Raw genomic sequence first — 20,291 nt, forward strand, 5'->3', positions numbered from 1 at the left:
ATTTTCGGTGTCATTATGTAAATATTGTGCAGCTCAGCATTCAGTAATCTGCATTTTGTGAGTACTGCATTCAAAATCTGTCAAAAGCTGGGTAACTATGTCTCTATGTGACCCATCGTCTGATTCATATGTAGGAAACCAAGATAACTTATACCAAAAATGGCTAACTATTAGATTTCCTGAAAATATGAGCCTTCGAGTTATCCAATTTTGTATGTCATTTTAATCCTAAAACTAAAAATATCTAATTAGGTGAAACGAGTTACACATTAATCAAGAGATCATAGAGGAAGACGTCGTTCAGCTTGTTAGTGTGCATCACATAACAGTAGGATGACATAGGACCATCTGCAGTATCCAATATTGACGCAATCTGTTAGCGATTCCACATATGGTTCATTGTTCTAGAATGCTTATTTCTATTTGTAGCTCTATGGCTCACACAAATGACAGGCTTATTGGTGCTTGTAGTTTTGCATGTCAAATTGTTAGAAAAATACGAATTTACTAGCCCCTCTCATTCCGGCTGAAAGCCCTGGTGTACATGGCCTAGCCATGCTTGGCATGTCACTCTCCACAAGGAAAACCGTTACCCTTTGGATCCCAGTCAGATACCTCACTTCACCTAACCAAACCAAACCTCACACTTTGCACTGGCAATAGGCATTACGCCGACACACAGTGCCTTCAAATTGACATTCTGGTTTGGCTTTTATCCTAGGTCATGTGGCAAGGTTCGTTAAAGGATCGATATTGACTTTTAGGATTGTTACTTCCAATACCGTGGGAAAAATACGTTTTTGATACACTGACGATTTTTTAAGTTTTCCCACTTACAAAGAATAGAAAGGTCTGTAATTTTTATCATAGGTACACTTCAACTGTGAGAGACAGAATCTAAAAACAAATCCAGAAAATCACATTGTATGATTTTTACATAACTAATTTGCAATTTATTGCATGAAGTAAGTATTTGATGCAATAGGAAAACAGAACTTACAGGAACCGTTGTTTGCAATTCCAGAGCTCAAATGTTTCCTGTAGTTCTTGATCAAGTTTGCACACACTGGAGCAGGGATTTTGGCCCACTCCTTTATACAGATCTTCTCCCGATCTTTCAGGTTTCAGGGCTGTCGCTGGGCAACATTGAGTTTCAGCTCCCTCCAAAGATTGTCTATTGGGTTCAGGTCTGGAGACTGGCTAGGCCACTCCAGGACCTTGAAATGCTTCTTACAGAGCCACTCCTTAGTTGCTCTGGTTGTGTGTTTCAGGTCATTGGCATGCTGGAAGACCCAACCGCTACCCATCTTCAGTGCTCTTACTAAGGGTAGGAGGTTGTTGGCCAAAATCTTGTGATACATGACCCCATCCATCCTCCCATTGATATGGTGCAGTCTTCCTGTCCACTTTGCAGAAAAGCACTCCCAAAGTATGATGTGTCCCCCACTATGCTTCCTGGTTGGGACGGTTTTCTTAGCGTTGTACTCATCCTTCTTTTTCCTCCAAACATGTTGAGTGGAGTTGATACCAAAAAGTTCTATTTTGGTCTCATCTGACCTTTTCCCATGCCTCCTCTGAATCATCCAGATGGTCATTGGCAAACTTCAAACGGGCTTGGACATGTGCTGGCATGAGCAGTGGGACCTTGCGTGCCCTACAGGATTTTAATCCATGATGGTGTAGTGTGTTACTAATGGCAATGTTTGACTCTGTGGTCCTAGCTCTCTTCAGGTCATTGACCACGTCCTCCCGTATAGTTCTAGGTTGATTTCTGATCTTTTTGTGTTCCATTTTCTAATAATTGTGCCAACAGTTGTTGCTTTCTCACTAAGCTGCTTGCTTATTGTCCTGTAGCCCATCCCAGCCTTGTGCTTGTCTACAGTTTTGTCCCTGGTGCCCTTTGGTCTTGGCCAGGGTGGAGAGGTTGGAGTGTGATTGAGTGTGTGGACAGGTGCCTTTTATACAGGTAACAAGTTCAAAGCGATGCAATTAATACAAGTAAAGAGCGCAGAGTAGGAGGACTTCTTAAAGAAAAACTAACATGTCTGTGAGAGCCAGAATTCTTCATGATTGGTAGGTGATCAAATGCTTATTGCATGCAATAAAATGAAATGTATTTAAAAATCATACAATTTGGTTTTCTTTTTTTTTATTTTTAGAGCCTGGCTGTCACAGTTAAAGTGTACCTATGATAAAAAAAATATAGACCTCTTCATTCTTTGTCGATGGGAAAATTTGCAAAATCGGCAGTGTATTAAATACTTATTTTCCCAACTGTAGGTGGGACTAGAGTTCTAGTCTTCTTCCTCTCTGAAGAGACAATTTGCATGTTGGTCTAGCCTTGTAACATTACTATCCTTTAATAACATGGCCTGGTTTTTTTGTCTCCTTGTTTTATTCTCCAGCAAGAAGATGAGCTTCTCAGCGTTCGGAGAGGACTTCAGTCTCTATTCATGACCAGCCCTAGTACATTCTAGTTTGTTTCTATGTATCTGTTGTTGTTTAATATGGAAGATGTGTATGGGTTCTGCCATTAGTTTACCTTGTTCTTTTAATTATATTGTTGGTTCATACTGTTGCACACAATTTGCATGTGCTTTTTAATGACCCCCATCAAGAGATTGTTTTACTGTTTACTGAAAGGTATTTGTACATTAAAGATTTCCTCAAGGAATAGTGCATTGCTTATCTTCGAGATTCTTTTGATATGATATGGGCTTTTATTGCTTACTGAAAGATCAAAGAGTTACCATAATCAGTGATGATCTAGTGTTTTACTCAATTGTCGGATGATGGTCACTATGTTTACACAGGAGCATAATAGAAAATAAGCCTTGTTATGACCATTTGCTTGTCGCTTTTTGGATTTACAACCTGTGACGGCAGAGTAAGACTATACATGGTTTGTAGTTGGTAACCATCAATACACATAGGTTTGCATAGGAGCTGTGCATATAATTTGGTAAAATTATATTTCGTGGAGACTATTTGCAAAGTTGCTTCATTTTAATGCGAAAATGCCATAACATTGAGCTATATTGAAGCAAAGTGTTCAGTCCTACAATGAATTTAATAGTCATGTTTCCTGTTCCTAAACCATCAGCTCCAGGCGCGTGGCTGGTCAGAATGAAGTGGTAAAGCCAATGATCTCCAATATTCTTACCATATCCCTCATGTCTCCTCTGGATGACACTGATGTTTTTCCTTACTGAGCAATACAACTGCTGTCAAATTTCGCTTTATATTTTTTCATTATGGTTATTGCATTTTAGGTTCATTTCAAGCCATATCCTTACACATTCAAAGTAAGCAACCCCAACATTGAATATTTATCCTCAAATAACAGGTTTTATCTATATATATAATTGTCTAAGGGTTTTTCCGTCTGTCTGTCTTTCTGTCTGTCTGTCCTGGAAATCCCGGCTCTCTGATTGGTCGAGGCCTGGCGGCCTCGACCAATCAGAGACCAGCACAGCATCGACGTAGAAATCCCGCGTCTCTGATTGGTCGAGGCCGCCAGGCCTCGACCAATCAACAACGGGCACAGCGACGATGATGTCATAAAGGACGTAGACATCCCGCGTCTCTGATTGGTCGAGGCCGCCAGGCCTCGACCAATCAGCAACGGGCACAGCGACGATGATGTCATAAAGGACGTAGACATCCCGCACCTGGCGGCCTCGACCAATCAGCAACGGGCACAGCGACAATGATGTCATAATGGTTGCCATGGCGACGATGATGTCATAAAGGTTGCCTCGACCAATCAGCGACGGGCACAGTCTGCCGCAAATTCTGGAATCATCATTGTCCATATACTACGGGGACATGCATATTCTAGAATACCCGATGCGTTAGAATCGGGCCACAATCTAGTTTACAATAAATGTCTAGAAGCATCTATGAAAATATCTCTTTATGGCAGGGTCCTAAATTAAAAATTCCCTTTGATAGGAACATCACTTCTGTGGACTGTCCATCGATGTACATTACACGTGACATTATATTTATTATGTACTATGTCTCGTCTACCAGAACTGTATAAACTAAGACTCAGAGCCACATTTTCAGTAACTCTTCTTTTTTTAATAAGATTAACTTAACCAGGAAAATGTAACATCTTAAAAAAAGGGAAACAAAATAGAAAACATGAAAATATCTCGCCGAGGCATGAACTTTACAAAGAAAGTGTGAATAGGCTGACATGTCAATGTAATACTGAATGATGTGCTGGCAGCATGTCCATAATGATGTTGCCATGCACAGCGTCTCGCTGCAATATACAGCCTCATACAAGTTTCCTTCAAGTGTCTTTCATCGACACCCACTTTGTTTTGCGTGTGTATCCTTGAGCTTGATCCTCTCCCCATAAGGGGCTGATCAGTCCCCAGATATGCGCAGTGAACTCATCGCCATTCCATCCTACATTAGGAAGGGTAGCAGACAATCCCTCCATATCGCCCACAACCGCTCTCCGCGTAAATAGCTGAGCGCCAAGCGCTCAACTTCACAACTGAACGCCATTGCTCCTCTTGGAACATGTTCAGTGGTAACTGCAAAGTAAGACCATACTTCCAGCATGAAAGCGTTTACGGTCTGTGATACCTGGAAAAGAAAAACGTACACTTAATATCTCAAACAAGCAAAATACTTATATTATATACACCATATATTTATAGATACACATATAGCACAACATTCCTATTTCATGTTGGTAAAATAAAACATTTACTCTATCTGTACTGTAGCTGGCAGCTGATGAATTACTGTTTTGTTTTGTTTTTGTCAGATGACATTATTGTTCATTGAACACCATTTTTTGTAAACCAAAATGTGCAAGGATACAATTTCCTTGCTCTCTTTCACATATAGAGCTAACAAGGGTTCTCCAAGAATGCAATTAAATGGCCCCCCCCCGCCACATAATTTAAACAACAGCACATCCTAATGATACATGTGAACACATGACTCTCTGTGTAAAGCCACATTCACACGTTCAGTATTTGGTTAGTATTTTACATCAGTATTGGTAAGCCAAAACTAGAAGGGGTTGCTAAATACAATAGTGGTGACGTGTTTCTATTACACTTTTCCTTTTGATTATTCCACTTCTAATTTTGGCTTACAAATACTGAAGTAAAATACTGACCAAATACTGAATATGTGAACATGGCTTTTGAAGCTCAAAGGTTATCTCCTTCACAGAACTTACAAAACTCCAAACTTACGGCCCCGCCAATACACCAAACGCCATACTCACACTCCAATTTAAACACGTGTATGTGAAAAAAATTGTACCAGTATCATCAGTGTGTCCGTTTTTACCATCAGTGGGTCATCCTTGTTTTTCACGGTTGGACAAAGAAATAAATGACAGAATCTCCTACACTTTGCAATATTAAATACGTACAGCACACAGATGGAATCCGTGTGCTGTACGTATTTTTCCCTGACCCATAGACTTTTAACCCCTTACCGGCATCGGACGTACTATACCGTCCGATGCCGGCTCCCCTGCTTTGATGCAGGGCTCCGCGGTGAGCCCGCACCAAAGCCGGGACATGTCAGCTGTTTTGAACAGCTGACATGTGCCCGTAATAGGCGCGGGCAGAATCGCGATCTGCCCGCACCTATTAACTAGTTAAATGCCGCTGTCAAACGCAGACAGCGGCATTTAACTACCGCTTCCGGCCGGGCGGCCGGAAATGACGTCATCGCCGACCCCTGTCACATGTCCGGGGGTCGGCGATGCGTCTCCATTGTAGCCATAGAGGTCCTTGAGACCTCTATGGTTACTGATTGCCCGTCGCTGTGAGCGCCACCCTGTGGTCGGCGCTCACAGCACACGTGCAATTCTGCTACATAGCAGCGATCAGCAGATCGCTGCTATGTAGCAGAGCCGATCGGCTTGTGCCTGCTTCTAGCCTCTCATGGAGGCTATTGAAGCATGGCAAAAGTTAAAAAAAAAAGTTTAAAAAAATGTGAAAAAAATAAAAAAAACATAAAAGTTTAAATCACCCCCCTTTCGCCCCAATCAAAATAAATCAATAAAAAAAATATCAAATCTACGCATATTTGGTATCGCCGCGCTCAGAATTGCCCAATCTATCAAATAAAAAAAAGTATTAACCTGATCGCTAAACAGCGTAGCGGGAAAAAAACTCGAAACGCCAGAATTACGTTTTTTTGGTCGCCGCGACATTGCATTAAAATGCAATAACGGGCGATCAAAAGAACGTATCTGCACCGAAATGCTATCATTAAAAACGTCATCTCGGCACGCAAAAAATAAGCCCTCAACCGACCCCAGATCACGAAAAATGGAGACGCTACGAGTATCGGAAAATGGCGCAATTTTTTTTTTTTTTTTTTTAGCAAAGTTTGGAATTTTTTTTCACCACTTAGATAAAAAATAACCTTGTCATGTTTGGTGTCTATGAACTCGTAATGACCTGGAGAATCATAATGGCAGGTCAGTTTTAGCATTTAGTGAACCTAGCAAAAAAGCCAAACAAAAAACCAATGTGGGATTGCACTTTTTTTGCAATTTCACCGCACTTGGAATTTTTTTCCCGTTTTCTAGTACACGACATGTTAAAACCAATGATGTCGTTCAAAAGTACAACTCGTCCCGCAAAAAATAAGCCCTCACATGGCCAAATTGACGGAAAAATAAAAAAGTTATGGCTCTGGGAAGGAGGGGAGCGAAAAACGAACACGGAAAAACGAAAAATCCCCTGGTCATGAAGGGGTTAATGGCCCTTTTCATCTGTGCTGCTGGAAAAAAATGTACATGTACCATTTGTATCCGTTCAGTATTTGGTCAGTTTTTTACCTCAGTATGTGTAAGCCAAAACCAGGAGTGGGTGATAAATACAGAAGTGGTGACGTGTTTCTATTATACTTTTCCACTGATTGTAAGCCAAAACCAGGAGAGGAACAAATACTGAGGTAAAATACTGAACGTGTGAACGTGGCCTTACTGTGGATTCTTCCAGTGCTGCTAGTAGGCAAACGGGACGTTTTTTGTATAATTTTGGCTACCAAGATTACCGTATTTTTCGGACTACAAGACGCACTTTTTCCCCCCAAAAAAAGGGGGGAAAATGGGGGGTGCGTCTAATAGTCGCAATGCAGGCTTACCGTGGCGGCAGAGGTGCGGTGGCAGAGGTGCAGCGGCAGAGGTGTGGCGGCAGAGGAGGCGCAGTAAGCGGGGTCCCTTTCTCCGGTGAGGTGATGCAGCAGCCCGGTATGCAGCAGAGCCGGGTGAATCCTGTTGTTATCGGTGGTGGCGGCCATTTTCCTGAGGCCGCGCGTGCGTGGCCATTTTCCTGAAGCCCCGGGAAGCAGAGCGCTTCATCTGCACACGCGCGGCCTCAGGAAGATGGCCGCGCCCACCGATAACAATAGGATTCACCCGGCTCTGCTGCTTACCGGGCTGCTGCATCACCATACCGGGGAAAGGGACCCCGCTTACTGCGCCACCTCTGCCACCGCACCTCTGCCGCCACGGTAAGCCTGCATTGCCTGCACAGTAAGCCTGGGACCCCTCTCACGCCATACCTCTCACTGCACCTCCTGATCCCAGCACCTCCTGATCCCAGCACCTCCTGATCCCAGCACCTCCTCAACCCAGCACCTCCTCATCCCAGCACCTCCTCATCCCAGCATCACCCCACCTCTGCCGACACCTTGCCTCCTGTGACCCTGCTCTGCCACCGCCAGCCCTCAGGTAAGATACTGTAAATTCGGACAATAAGACGGACCCCCATCTTATAAAAAATCTTTTTTTCTGCAATTTTCACCCCAAATTTGGGGTGCGTCTTATGGTCCGGTGCGTCTTATAGTCCGAAAAATACGGTACATAGCTGTAGGAGCAATATGCTGTCCTCATGTAGCAGCATATAATAAGCTATTAGGCTGACCAATTCCGTTTCAACATGTTCAACTTTAGTTGGTTTCCCCTCGTCATAGTGGATGTGGCCATATTGAAGTCTAGGGTCCTAAAAATTTCAGGCCAACTCCATCATATAAAGTTATTTCCACTTCCACCCTTGTACTCTTGTATATTTTGCACACGTACCTGGTCAAGTGTTTGCTTGAGGCATGTACTTCCATCTCATTACTTTTATACTCATTAAGTTCTTTACGAATAGCAGCCTGCAAAACAATATAGACGTACTGGTAAGTGAATTATCAATAAGGTTTACAGATGGCAGCACCATGCAAATATCCTACTCCTAAACCCTGCTGAATGCTCTACACAGGGATCCCCTATGGATGTTGACTACATATATACGGCCGAGTCTCGCAGGTGAAAACCCTCCTCTGGCACTCCGGAGCGGAGCGTGCAGCTACATGTATTGCTGTGCGGCTGCACGCTCCGCTCCGGAGTGCCGGAGCCAGAGTGTGTGATCCCGGCCTAACACTGTATATCATTGAAGCCATATAGTTGCAGATTATTGCAATTAGCCCACCATCATTTGTAATGAATCTTCCTCAAGTGCTGTTCCTAGACATAGTATACCCAAATAGCATTAAGTTTTAGTACCTTGTCTGCTGCTGATAATCTTGTCCAGGGCTTGTCTGCTCGTCTATCATAATCCTGAGCTTTCGCTACCTCCACGTAATCACTAAATCGTATCAGAATTTTTCTTTCCCTCAGTTCATCAACCGTCGGCCGTTGATTGAGCTATAAGGAAAAAAAATAAAGATTGCATATTATTAATGTAACACATGGGATGTCTACATTAAAAGCAAACGCTAGGATCTCCTAGGTAAAATGCATGTGAAAAAAAACAGAAGGGTTTTTTGGCACTCATTTTTCAAGTTTATAGTACCATCAATGAGATTTCTGAAATCTCATGCTTATATTTTCCTTGAGGATTTCAACCATCAATGCATTTTGTTGGTTTTTTGTTTTTTTTCCCCAAATCGCCAGTTTGTAAATTCTTTCAGCATTTTATTACGAAAAAAACGCACTTCGAAAAGCATGTATTGTACTCATGTTTTTTTCCTGCCAACACATACTTTTCATATTGTTTTTAAGGTGTGCAGTAAATCTTAGGGCTGTTCTCAGATGTCCATGATAATCTGTCCGATGTCGGATTGCAATTCACGGGCTGGCCGCACATCTCCTGACGCAAGCATCATAGCTTAATATATTTCTATGAGGCTGTCAAGCTGGGGTCAGATGATGTGCATTGCAAAATGCCCTTAATCTAATGGCAAGCAGTTTGGCAGCATAAAATGGCAGCATAAAATTCAAGTGCATCCATACCCATAGGAACTACATGGCACTATATGAGGAGATACTGTATTTATATAATATGTATATAGAGACTGGTGTTTTGGTGTAGCAACATTATAATCCTCCACTAATCAGGACATCACACTGATGTGCCACAGAAACGCACGGGGACACGGATAATTCCGGTACCGATTTTTCCGGTACCGGAATTATCTGGACGTGTGGGACTGCCCTAAATGTCACAGTAGCTTTCCGCTGTATCATTAGACATTAGTTGCTAACAGGCTGCAAAATAATAAAGCAGGTTATTAACAATTAATTTCTAATAATGCAGCGGAAAGCCACGACTTTTAGGAAGACACTTCTCAGCAGACGAATGTTTTGTGAATGTATATCCAAGAACCCCTTATACAAGACTGACAATATGGGTGCTAGAGTACAAGAAATGTCCTATATACACTGTAGCGTCGTAGTAAGGGCGCACTCACCTTTCTGGTTAACCTTTGTTTGATTTCTCTTCTTTCCTCTTGTTCTATCTGGTCATTTCTTTCTGTAAAGAGGAGATAAATAATAAGTTCTCTATGACTCATCAGAAATATGAAGCTAAATATACTCGAAATATAGGAAACTGATGAGTGGCAAGAACAGGCAAGTACAGTTCCCTTATATTGAGCTCAGGGCTAGGGGAGATGCTGTGTTTTAGTATATGACACGGAGCCTTTAAGGAGCTAAAATTGGGCCCATACAGAATTGTACTATACCCTACATTTCAATAGGTAGCACATATAAACACAGGATTGATAATTTTGATTTTTACAGTAATTGGGTCTATCCCTAACGACTGGGAAATTCTGTGATCAAGATCATTTTATACCTCGGCTATATAGAAATGCTTCATGGTGGTCTAAGGCTCTGTTCATATTAAGTTTTTTGAGGCATCCAAAAACCATGAGTTTTTCAATTGGAAACCTCTTAAAAAAATGCTCCTTTTTTGGAAGATTTTTTTTCTTTCTCTGAAGCAGTTTTGGAATATTTTTTTCCTGAAGCGTTTTTTTTAATTGGGTAGTGACTAGTTTGGAACAGATTGTATCAGGATTTGCTTAAAAAAGCGACACTTACCATATTTATTTTTATTTTTTTTTAGCTTCAGGCATTTTTCAATAGAGACAGAAAAGCTGAAAAACTCATATGAACTGCAAAGTGGATTTCTCATAGAAATAAATAAGAAGAATTCTCCAAACATTTTTGAACCATCTTTTAAGGGAGACTTTGGATTGGATCTGTTGCAAACATTTTTAAAAACCCAGTGCGAACGTATCGTAGCGCTTAGCTAGAAACAAGACAGATCTCTCCCTCAGCTAGGGACAGACTCTCTTGCTTAGTTATGCTTTGGGAATTTGGGGGGGGGGGTCTTATCTACACCAAATACACCAAAAAAAATAAAGAAAAATACATCTGCTGCTATAAGTGATTATGATATTGGTACAGACCCCCCACTACAGTGTAATAAAACCTCAGCAGAGAAAATGCAGTGTCATTAACTCATAATGACTAGGAAGCAAATACATCAGCAATATGATAGAAAAAGAAGGCGCTGCTCATGTTCCACTATATATTAATACATACAGTAGCTGTGTATGTGCATTATATAGTACAGGGACTGTCTTGGCCACAACTAATATAGACTGGCTTTTTTGTGAACCCAAGCAGTGGGGTGTTGTTGCTTTTGTAGAAAGGACTTTTCTTGGGAGACCCGGCTCCCTCCTGTAGCAACATTAGCCTTCACAACGCCTCTGCTCTGCTGCTATACATAGCTCTTGCTGCAGTGCTGGTGGGTGGAATACATTATCCGCTGTAGGATTGTAGTAAACGAGACTTCTATTTATAGAGCTGTCAGCTAAATAAAGATTCAGGTCAGTGTTACGAGGACTGCGTCAAAAAAATCCAGGGATGCCATATTTAGGAACCGAGCAAGGGGAAACCCCTGGAAGCAATAGTAAAAAAAAACTCTCAAATACCCACAGGCAGCCTTCTTATGAAAAAAACCGTGTCGTGCATGGTGGAATCAGCACCATCTAAAGGGGCATTTTGTACTAAGATATATCATACTCTGCATTGCATTCTTATATTTACTCCATGTACATTATCTCCTCAAAATTTTTCATTTGCCACCCCATGATTGCAATACTTTATGATGTGTAAGAGAAGAGTGCAGTTTTATTGCATTAAAGACAAACATCTTACCATACCGATACTATATACATTGTGATCAGCTCTATGTCTATATTAATCTATATCTATTCTGCTTTATTATGCAGGCGTGTTATTATCATCACAAGTCCACTATGTGGGAAATTGCTGGCATCCTTGACACTACTGGTGGTACCTGTGTGAGAAGCGTTCATTGTATTATGCAGGCTTCCTCCAGGAACAGACTGAGCAGCGCTCGCCTTACACAACTAATTGATATAAAGGCAAGGACGAGCAGATCATAGGCTTTTGTGGGGGTTGATATGGAGTAAGACAATTGTAAACATCAGAAAGGTCGACCGCCTAGCATCATTCTTTCTATGCAAAATAAGAAGGCATGTAGTGGAATAAAGAAGCTCCAGGAGGTGCCCCTTTTTCACTTGTTCTCACTGCATATCCCCAAATATGAAAGTGGCTTAGCCAGCCTATATTATATTCTTCTACTGAAGAGGTTAATATTAGTAACAAGACCAAGCTGCTTGATATAGATGCCAGTTTACCCTGTCCAGAACCAGGGAAGGATTACAGCAGGGAGGAGACAGCATGACCTAATGACTACTGTCTGGTCCTCTTCTCCAAGCAACATGTGTTTACTATGGATTTTATATCTATGCCTTCAGGAATAGTGTTATGTTTCTGAAGTGGAAAGGTCAGATGCAGAGGTGACAGTGAGCTCACGGGTGGCCATTCACTAGAGAACAGAGTTCTTTTTTTTTTTTTTAAGGAAGGACCAGGATTTAGCAGGAAGCTATATTACCTCCCCAGTGGATACATAGGTCAACTATCAGAATTATTAGATGCTTTAATTTCAGTTCAGAGGTCATAGGGAAAGCTGTAACAACATTTCCTCCCCTTAACAGGTGGAGAAACAGAGGATTGCTTAAATGAGCACAGAGGAATTCCGGAGTCATTCCTGAGCTCTGGTACTTAAGTAGTTCAATATAACGGGTGGCCATAAGGCAGATAATCATATTGGCCTCTCTATACTGAAATATTAAAAAATATCATGGTGCTCAATGATCATACCAGGCCATAGAGAAAAATGCCATCCATCTCATCATACAGAATTAAGCTGGTTTACACCCGAGTATACTGACTAGATATCTTGCAAATAGGAGGAGTGAAAAGTAACAAACCAGCATTTAGTATTCGCTGTACACAAGATGGCTGATTAGGGTCCGTGACATCACAGAGAAATCTACTGATATTATGCACAGTGAGCTATATTTGGATGCTTTCTAACCCATATACATAACTGCATTTATCTGACCTGATGCTTACGTGATGACGATAGCCAGTGTCGGCTGGGGTACCATGGGTCCACCAGTAACAATGATGCTGGGGACCCACCGTCCAGCTGTATGCAAATATTACATTACTCATTCACAAATTTACCTTTGATTCTATATAATACTACATTGGGCAGTTTTTTTAAATGAATGATTAGAAACTGCTTATTTCTGTACATAGCATAGCATAGCATATATATCCTAACTACTGCCGATATAGGATAACAAGGGCACACTCCTGCTCAGGGGCCCACCTGGGAATTTACCTGTTCTCCTGTGGGCCAGTCTGAGCCTGAAAGCTCTACCTCAACCACCCCAGGCATTGAGGAACCTTTGTTAGTAATAAGCTCAATATAAAATATATGCACAGTAACTATAGGAACAATTTCTATCATACATTAACAAGTGACATAGAAATATTATGCTGTACTTACGCTTCAGTATATTCCTTCTCTCCAGTTCTTCTACAGCTGGTCTTTGGCTCAGTCGCCTGCGGAAAAACACCATAATCACGTTTTGAACCATGCTAGTAGATGGAGCGTTCTTAGTTAGACACAAGAAAGCTGTAGTAATTGTGCCGTGCAGATAGTTCCAGTGATGGAGCTGGGAGCTCACAGTAATATTCGGCTACAGGTGACGGGAGCAGCAAATCTCTCTCGGAGTCCCCTTGTAGTGAAGCTGCTTAGCACTGTGTGGTGTTCCCAGCACAGTCACACTGGCAGTCTTCTATACTGCTCCATGCTCACTCCCACCCGCACTGCCTGGCCTATCCACAGTCTCTGCACATAATTAATGAGGCTTTCCCCTACTATTCCTCCCCCTCCCATCTCTGTACTGTACATCCACAATCTGACATGACTAAGTACAAAGTGTATACTCACATCAGATCCAAGTGTTGTGACTTTCCAGTTTACGCAGATACTTGTCCCGTTTACTAAAAAGCTCATGAATATGTCATCGTTAGACACAAACATTTCTTAAATGCTAAGGCAACACAAAAATCTAAATTGTTGTGAAAGAGTCTGGGATGGTGAGCTTACAGCTGTTTGCTCCTTGCCCTGAGTAGTTGCTCTACTGGGTAAAACATACCGTAAATCTATACAGATGCTTTAGTGGCAGGGAAATGAAGTCCTCAGTGACCACATCACAAGGGTGATCGATATCTCAGCCACCTACACTTAGAATTATACTACGGGTTATGATATTAGAGGTTTTTGTAATCACACCTATATTTTGAGGTTTTCAGAGACATAAGGGTATATTCTCATGTGGCAGACTTGTGGCTTTAATGTCTGGCTGAAACCTGTTCTATTCATGTACATGGATTTCTGCAAGGGCCATCTAGATGAAATTAAAAACGTAATATTTTGTGAATAATCTATCACCAAAGGATACATTTACTGAGAATCCGACCACTAGGATCTCATGCAATTTCAAGATCAGGGCTGTGGACTTTCCCACCCACCACTTTTCTTGAGAGACATCCAGCAAAACACTAATATTCATTTATACATTTATGTCTCGTTTTGGATACTCAATAGTCAATACAGGTTGGCAAAGCTATTTCTGGCAATCCCAAACAATGAGTGAAATGAAAGCCAAGCATGTGCTTTTCCATCCAGTTACCAGGTTCCAGAGCTGTGATCCCTATGAATAGGGGATGAGTTGATATTTTGAGAATTGCCCATTAATGCAACAAACCTGTTATGAGTGAATCAAGCCTAAGGCTGCTCATGCTGTCAGACGAACTTGATGGGAAAAGTCTACTATCTAATGTGTATGGTGGCCTCTGAACTCTCCATACAGTAGATCTAAAAGGCTATAAGATTGGGCAGTGTGAGGCAGTGACCTGTTACAGCTAGGGGGCGCTGTATGTTTCCCTCAGAATACACACGGAGGCGTATTGAGGCCACGGGAGTGCATGGCAGTCGCAGGAGTAACTGTGATAGTGAGACAGTGACTGGTGTCATTGTGAATGGCCAGTATGTGTCTGTAAGCCAGTAATGTTGTTCTTGGACCTGTAGTCCCGCAAATGTTTGTGTAGTTGCAAAGGGAGGCTTTTACAGGGTTAGTCGGAGAGCTGGGCGGGTCTGACTAACCACACACACCTCCCACCTATGGGGGTGGCTATAGTGACATAATGTGACTGAGGTTTGGTCACATGGTGAGAGTGTATGAACCTGAATGGTCTGTGTTCTAAGGTCCTGCAAGACAGGGCAGACCTGTGTGTTGGAAGGTCCTAGGAGTGGACTTTCTCAAGAGCACATGAAGAGGCCGTATGTGCAGAGTCTGTGACGGCACTGCGTTGGGGAAGCTACTGTTCCTTCTGTGGGTCTGGAATGTCATGAGTGCCCTAGTCACAAGGACAGTGATTCCAGTAAGACAGTTTCTCTGAGCGTGAGGACAGACGAGGAGTCAGAATGTGGAGCAGGAGCACCTGGAAGGTAACCCCGAGTATGGGGGACTGTGTGCACTGACAAGGGTCAGTTACTACGAACTGTGCGGTCACCTACGGTAACTGGACGAATTGAGGTCCGGCATGTTTAGAGACTGCAACTTAATGTCATGCTATGCGAGTAGAGACATTGATATGACACCCCCGGGAACTAGTCAAAGGAGGACTGGCGGGTATAGTGTCTGAAAAGTGATTGAAGCCGTGTACTATGAACTATATGTGTGTGATGTGTAACATGGCTAAATAAACCGCATGGACTGTTTAATAGAGAAAATCGTGCTTGTGTGACTGAATCCCTTTGCTAAGCGAGTGTCCCCCAACCCATGCAGTAAGCGCTATTTTACAGCAGATATATTACAATTTGCCAAAACTTTTGTTCCCAATGAAGATAAGGCAGTATCAGAGGATTCTGGACATTATAGCAATTTAGACCTTTTTATCCATTGGAAAATGTATGCATGCCAAGCGTTCATATGTAGGGAACGTTGGGATAGATAATTGTTGACTGACTGACTGAGTGAGGCCACTTTGAAATTGATCCAGATGACTGTGATAGAAGAAATTACCTGTTTGCAATTGAAAAACCTTCTCACATACATCACTATAATTTTTTTTTTTAGTAAAGTTATCTTTTCGTGGAAATAATGCCCACGGTATAAATAAATATTAACAACCCTGCAAACAGCAGCTCAGCTTCTAGGAACCATGTTTAACAATGCCAATAGCAATTAATCCTAATAATCCCTCATTGTTCATTTTTTGCATGGAGCTAGGTTTCTTACATGTTTCTGTTTGTATACATATTAAATTTCAGTAGAAATCAGTGGATGGCAGTTTGCGTTAAGCAGCACTCCTTTTTTGCTGCTTTTCAAAGACATTATTACCATGTGATTTTTTTTTTTATTCTAGTGGCAAGGTTGCAGCAGTAGCAACGGAAAACTACAGACTTCAGAAAAGTAATAGAATTATGTGCAGCTCAAGAGAAAATCTCAGTTACACAACCTAAATCTTTTACATAATCCTCTAAAGTTTTTACCATGCTTCAAAGCCAAGAAAGACATACTAGGGCTGCAGGTGTGAAACAAATACAGGCAGTTGCATTAACCCAGAAATACTGGTAATCTGGCATCTAAAAAAATAATCATATGTTTGATTATGATTAAATAAATGTATATGTACAGACATGGAAAAAATTGTTGGTGCCCGTATGTTAAAGTAAGGAAAAACAAAATGGTTACTGACATACCGTAACTTGAAACTGACAAAAGCAATCTTCAATTTAAATTGACTGAATTTCAACTAATGGTACCCCTAGAAACGTTTGAAAATAACTAAAGGGATATGTTTAAAAAAAAACACATGAAGGACTCCCAGACTATGAGAAATAAGATTCTCTGGTCTGATGAGATGAAGACAGACCTTTGATAATTCTAGGCGGTATGTGTGGAGAAAACCAGGCGCTGCTCATCACCTGTCCAATAAAATCCTAACAGTGAAACATGGTGGCAGCATCATGCTATGGGGGTGTTTTTCAGCTGCAGGGACAGGACGACTGGTTGTCATTTAAGGAAACATGAATACGGCCAAGTACAGAGATATCCTGGTTGAAAACCTCTTCCAGAGTGCTCTGGACCTCAGACTTGGCCGAAGGTTCACCTTCCAACTAGACAATGACCATAAGCACACAGCTAAAATAACAAAGGAGTGGCTTCAGAACAACTCTGTGACCATTCATGACTGGCCCAGCCAACGCCCTAACCTAACCCCAATTGAGCATCTCTGGAGAGACCTGAAAATGGCTGTCCACCAACGTTCACCATCCAACCTGACGGAATTGGAGAGGATCTGCAAGGAAGAATGGCAGAGGATCCCCAAATCCAGGTGTGAAAAACTTGTTGCATCATTTCCAAGAAGACTCATAGCTGTAATAGCTCAAAAGGATGCTTGAACTCAATATTGAGCAAAGGATCTGAGAATACTTATGACCACGTGTCTGTATGACCTCCCTACAATGCATGGGCAAGCTCCTGATGAGGCAGCGGATGGTCTCCTGAGGGATCTCCCAGACCTGGACTAAAGCATCTGCCAACTCCTGGACAGTCTGTGGTGCAATGTGATGTTGGTGGATGGTGCGAGACATGATGTCCTAGATGTGTTCAATAGGATTCAGGTCTGGGGAACAGGCGGGCCAGTCCATATCTTCAATGCCTTCATCTTGCAGGAACTGCTGACACACTCCAGCCACATGAGGTCTGGCATTGTCCTGCATTAGGAGAAACCCAGGGCCAACCGCACCAGCATATGGTCTTACAAGGGGTCTGAGGATCTCATCTCGATACCTAATAGCAGTCAGGGTTGCCAAACCGGTCATGCTGAAGGATGTTGCAGGCAGCAGATCGCTCTCCACGGCGTCTCCAGACTGTCACGTCTGTCACATGAGCTCAGTGTGAACCTGCTTTCATCTGCGAAGAGCACAGGACACCAGTGGCGAATTTGCCAATCCTGGTATTCTGTGGCAAATGCCAAGCGTCCTGCATGATGTTGGGCTGTGAGCACAACCCCCAGCTGTGGAAGTCGGGCACTCAGACCATCCTCATGGAGTCGGTTTGTAACCATTTGTGCAGACACATGCACATTTGTGGCTGCTGGAGGTCATTTTGCAGGGCTCTGGCAGTGCTCCTCCTGTTTCTCCTTGCACAAAGGCTGAGGTAGCGGTCCTGCTGTGTTGCCTTCCTACAGCCCCCTCCACATCTCCTGGTGTACTGGCCTGTCTCCTGGTAGCACCTCCAGTCTCTGGACACTACGCTGCCAGACACAGCAAACCGTGCCACAGCCCGCATTGATGTGCCATCCTGGATAAACTGCACTACCTGAGCCACTTGTGTGGGTTGTAGAGTCCGTCTCATGCTACCACGAGTGTAAAAGCACAACCAACATTCAAAAGTGACCAAAACATCAACCAGAAAGCAACAGTACAGAGATGTGGTCTGTGGTCCCCACCTGCAGAACCACTCCTTTATTGAGTATCTTGATAATTGCCAATAATTTCCATCTGTTGTCTATTCCATTTGCACAACAGCATATCTGTGGTTATAATGGTGATAATGAGATAGTGACCGTCAGGATTGTAAATGGCCGGTTTGTGTCGCAGCGGGAGTCTGCGCTGTAAGCCTGAAGTAATGTTGTTCTTGTTACTGTAGTCCCACAAGTGTTTGTATAATTGTGAAGGGAGGCTTAAAGGGCTTGACTGTAGATCCTGGATGGCTTGTGTGTTGGGAGGTCCTGAGTGTGGACTGGATCCCTGAATAGCGCACTGTGAGGCCGTGGATCTGAAGACCTGTGTGTTGGGAGATCCTGGGAGTAGGATCGGATCCCTGAACAGCGCACTTAGAGACTTGTGTGTTGGATGGTCCCAGGTGGGGACGGACGTCCTGAATAGCGCACTGAGTGGCCTGTGTTGGAAGTCCTGGGAGTAGGATTCCTGAATAGCACAACCTGTGTTGGAAGTCCTGGAAGTAGGATTCCTGAAGAGCACATGGGAAGGAGTGGAGACAGAGTCTGCAACGGCACTGCACTGGGGGAGCTAGAGCCTGTCTGAGGATCTGGACTGTCAGGTGGCCTAGTGAGCAAGGCATTGTCTGGGATGGTGATCCCAGGTCGGCAGCTTCCCTGCAAGATAGAGGACTAATAGGAGGTCAGCGTGTGGAGCAGGAGCTCCAGAAAGGTAACACCCGGGAAGGGGGCTATCATAACGGCAGAGAAGTATCTGCCAGTGGAACAGACTGTTGGTGCGTGTTGTGTTCCATGAACATTGATGAACTGTTCGGCGTACGGTCACCCATGGTAACTGGACGAAGTGAGAAGTCCGGCATATTTAGTGAACTGTGAGTTAAAGCCGTATAAGAAGTATCTAAGTTAAAGCCACAACTTAATGTCACCTGTTGGTGCCTATTGTGTTCTATGAAGTTTATAATGAACTGTGCATAACCCAGTTTATGATGCCATAATAAACCGCATGAACTGTTTTTGTGAGAAAAACGTGCCTGTGTGACTGAGTCCCATTGCTAAGCAAGTGTCCCCCTACACATGCAGTAAGCGCTATCTCACTATATTTATAACAACATATTTAGAGTCATATAGGATCGAAGAGGTAGATAAAGGCTCAGAAGGTGCCTATTGCCCTCCTTATAGACTTTTCTCACCACATTATTGTGAGCAGGTGCCCGGGATGCAGTAAGGGACAGAAGGCAGAGCAAGGGTTAACAAGTTTAATAACAGGAATACTACATGCAGGGAGGCAATGGGCTAAACAAGGGAATAAACAGTTCAGTATGTAAAGGATATGCAGAGTTCAAAAAGAAAAGATGAGTTACGGGCAATCCTTGTGAAGCACTTGTGTCAGGAATTCCTCAAACTGTCACTCCTGCTGGGAACTCTATGGTGCCGGCAACGGCGGGCGCGGTGTCTTTTCCAGGAAGGTCCTGTGGGCAACAATACCCGGTCTTCTGGCGGCAGTGGTCGGTCTCCGGTACCTTCCACTGCACCTAGTCCATATACTGCAGTGGCTGACAAGGGTATGGGCCACAGTGCGATACGAGCCCAACATGGCTCTGCAAATATAAACTGGCAAAATCAGGGTCTCCCGTGAGCAGGGAAGTATATGCTGGTAAGGTGGGTTACACAAGTCTATCCAGCACTCTGTTCTCTCTTTGCAGCATGTGCGCTGTACTCACGGTCATGAAGCACACGCTACCTCAGTCTCTGTCAGCTACTAGGCACGCTGCACTCTTCTCTATGTTGCGCACTGCCTGCTCCTGCCAAGACTGAAGTGCTGACAACCACTGGCGCGCTGTTTCTCTGGCGGGGTGCTGCACCTGATATCCCTCTGGCAGGATGCACACAGTACTCACTAGCCCGGAACGTTCCACACCTCCCTCCGTGATGACCAACGAGCACCCTGCATGTCTCTCCTCACATTCTCTGTCAGCGGTGGCGATGCTTTGGCACAGGCCTGTGGTGTATGGATGCTCCAGGGCACAGTACTCAC

The 20,291-nt window shown here is 43.2% G+C and overlaps 1 protein-coding gene and 1 long non-coding RNA gene across 3 annotated transcripts in view; one reads left to right on the top strand and one right to left on the bottom strand.

Annotated features, from left to right (window-relative positions):
• LOC138664482 (uncharacterized) overlaps positions 1-2,528 on the top strand; it is a 38,788-nt gene extending 36,260 nt beyond the window's left edge. Inside the window, exon 3 of the long non-coding RNA XR_011318350.1 lies at positions 2,406-2,528. This is a non-coding gene — a long non-coding RNA (uncharacterized lncRNA). The remainder of the gene's footprint in view (positions 1-2,405) is intronic.
• Positions 2,529-4,068: 1,540 nt separating this feature from the next.
• PHACTR3 (phosphatase and actin regulator 3) overlaps positions 4,069-20,291 on the bottom strand; it is a 245,289-nt gene continuing 229,066 nt past the window's right edge. For both annotated transcript variants that reach the window (XM_069751216.1, XM_069751217.1), the window contains exons 9-13: positions 13,224-13,279; positions 9,739-9,800; positions 8,552-8,692; positions 8,084-8,160; positions 4,069-4,605 (exon numbers count right to left, since the gene is read on the bottom strand). In XM_069751216.1, coding sequence (XP_069607317.1) covers positions 4,590-4,605; positions 8,084-8,160; positions 8,552-8,692; positions 9,739-9,800; positions 13,224-13,279 — 352 coding nt within the window. In that variant the 3' untranslated portion in view covers positions 4,069-4,589. The remainder of the gene's footprint in view (positions 4,606-8,083; positions 8,161-8,551; positions 8,693-9,738; positions 9,801-13,223; positions 13,280-20,291) is intronic.

The sequence above is a fragment of the Ranitomeya imitator genome, chromosome 2 (genome assembly GCF_032444005.1).
Source record: "Ranitomeya imitator isolate aRanImi1 chromosome 2, aRanImi1.pri, whole genome shotgun sequence".
Taxonomy (NCBI): Eukaryota; Metazoa; Chordata; class Amphibia; order Anura; family Dendrobatidae; genus Ranitomeya; species Ranitomeya imitator.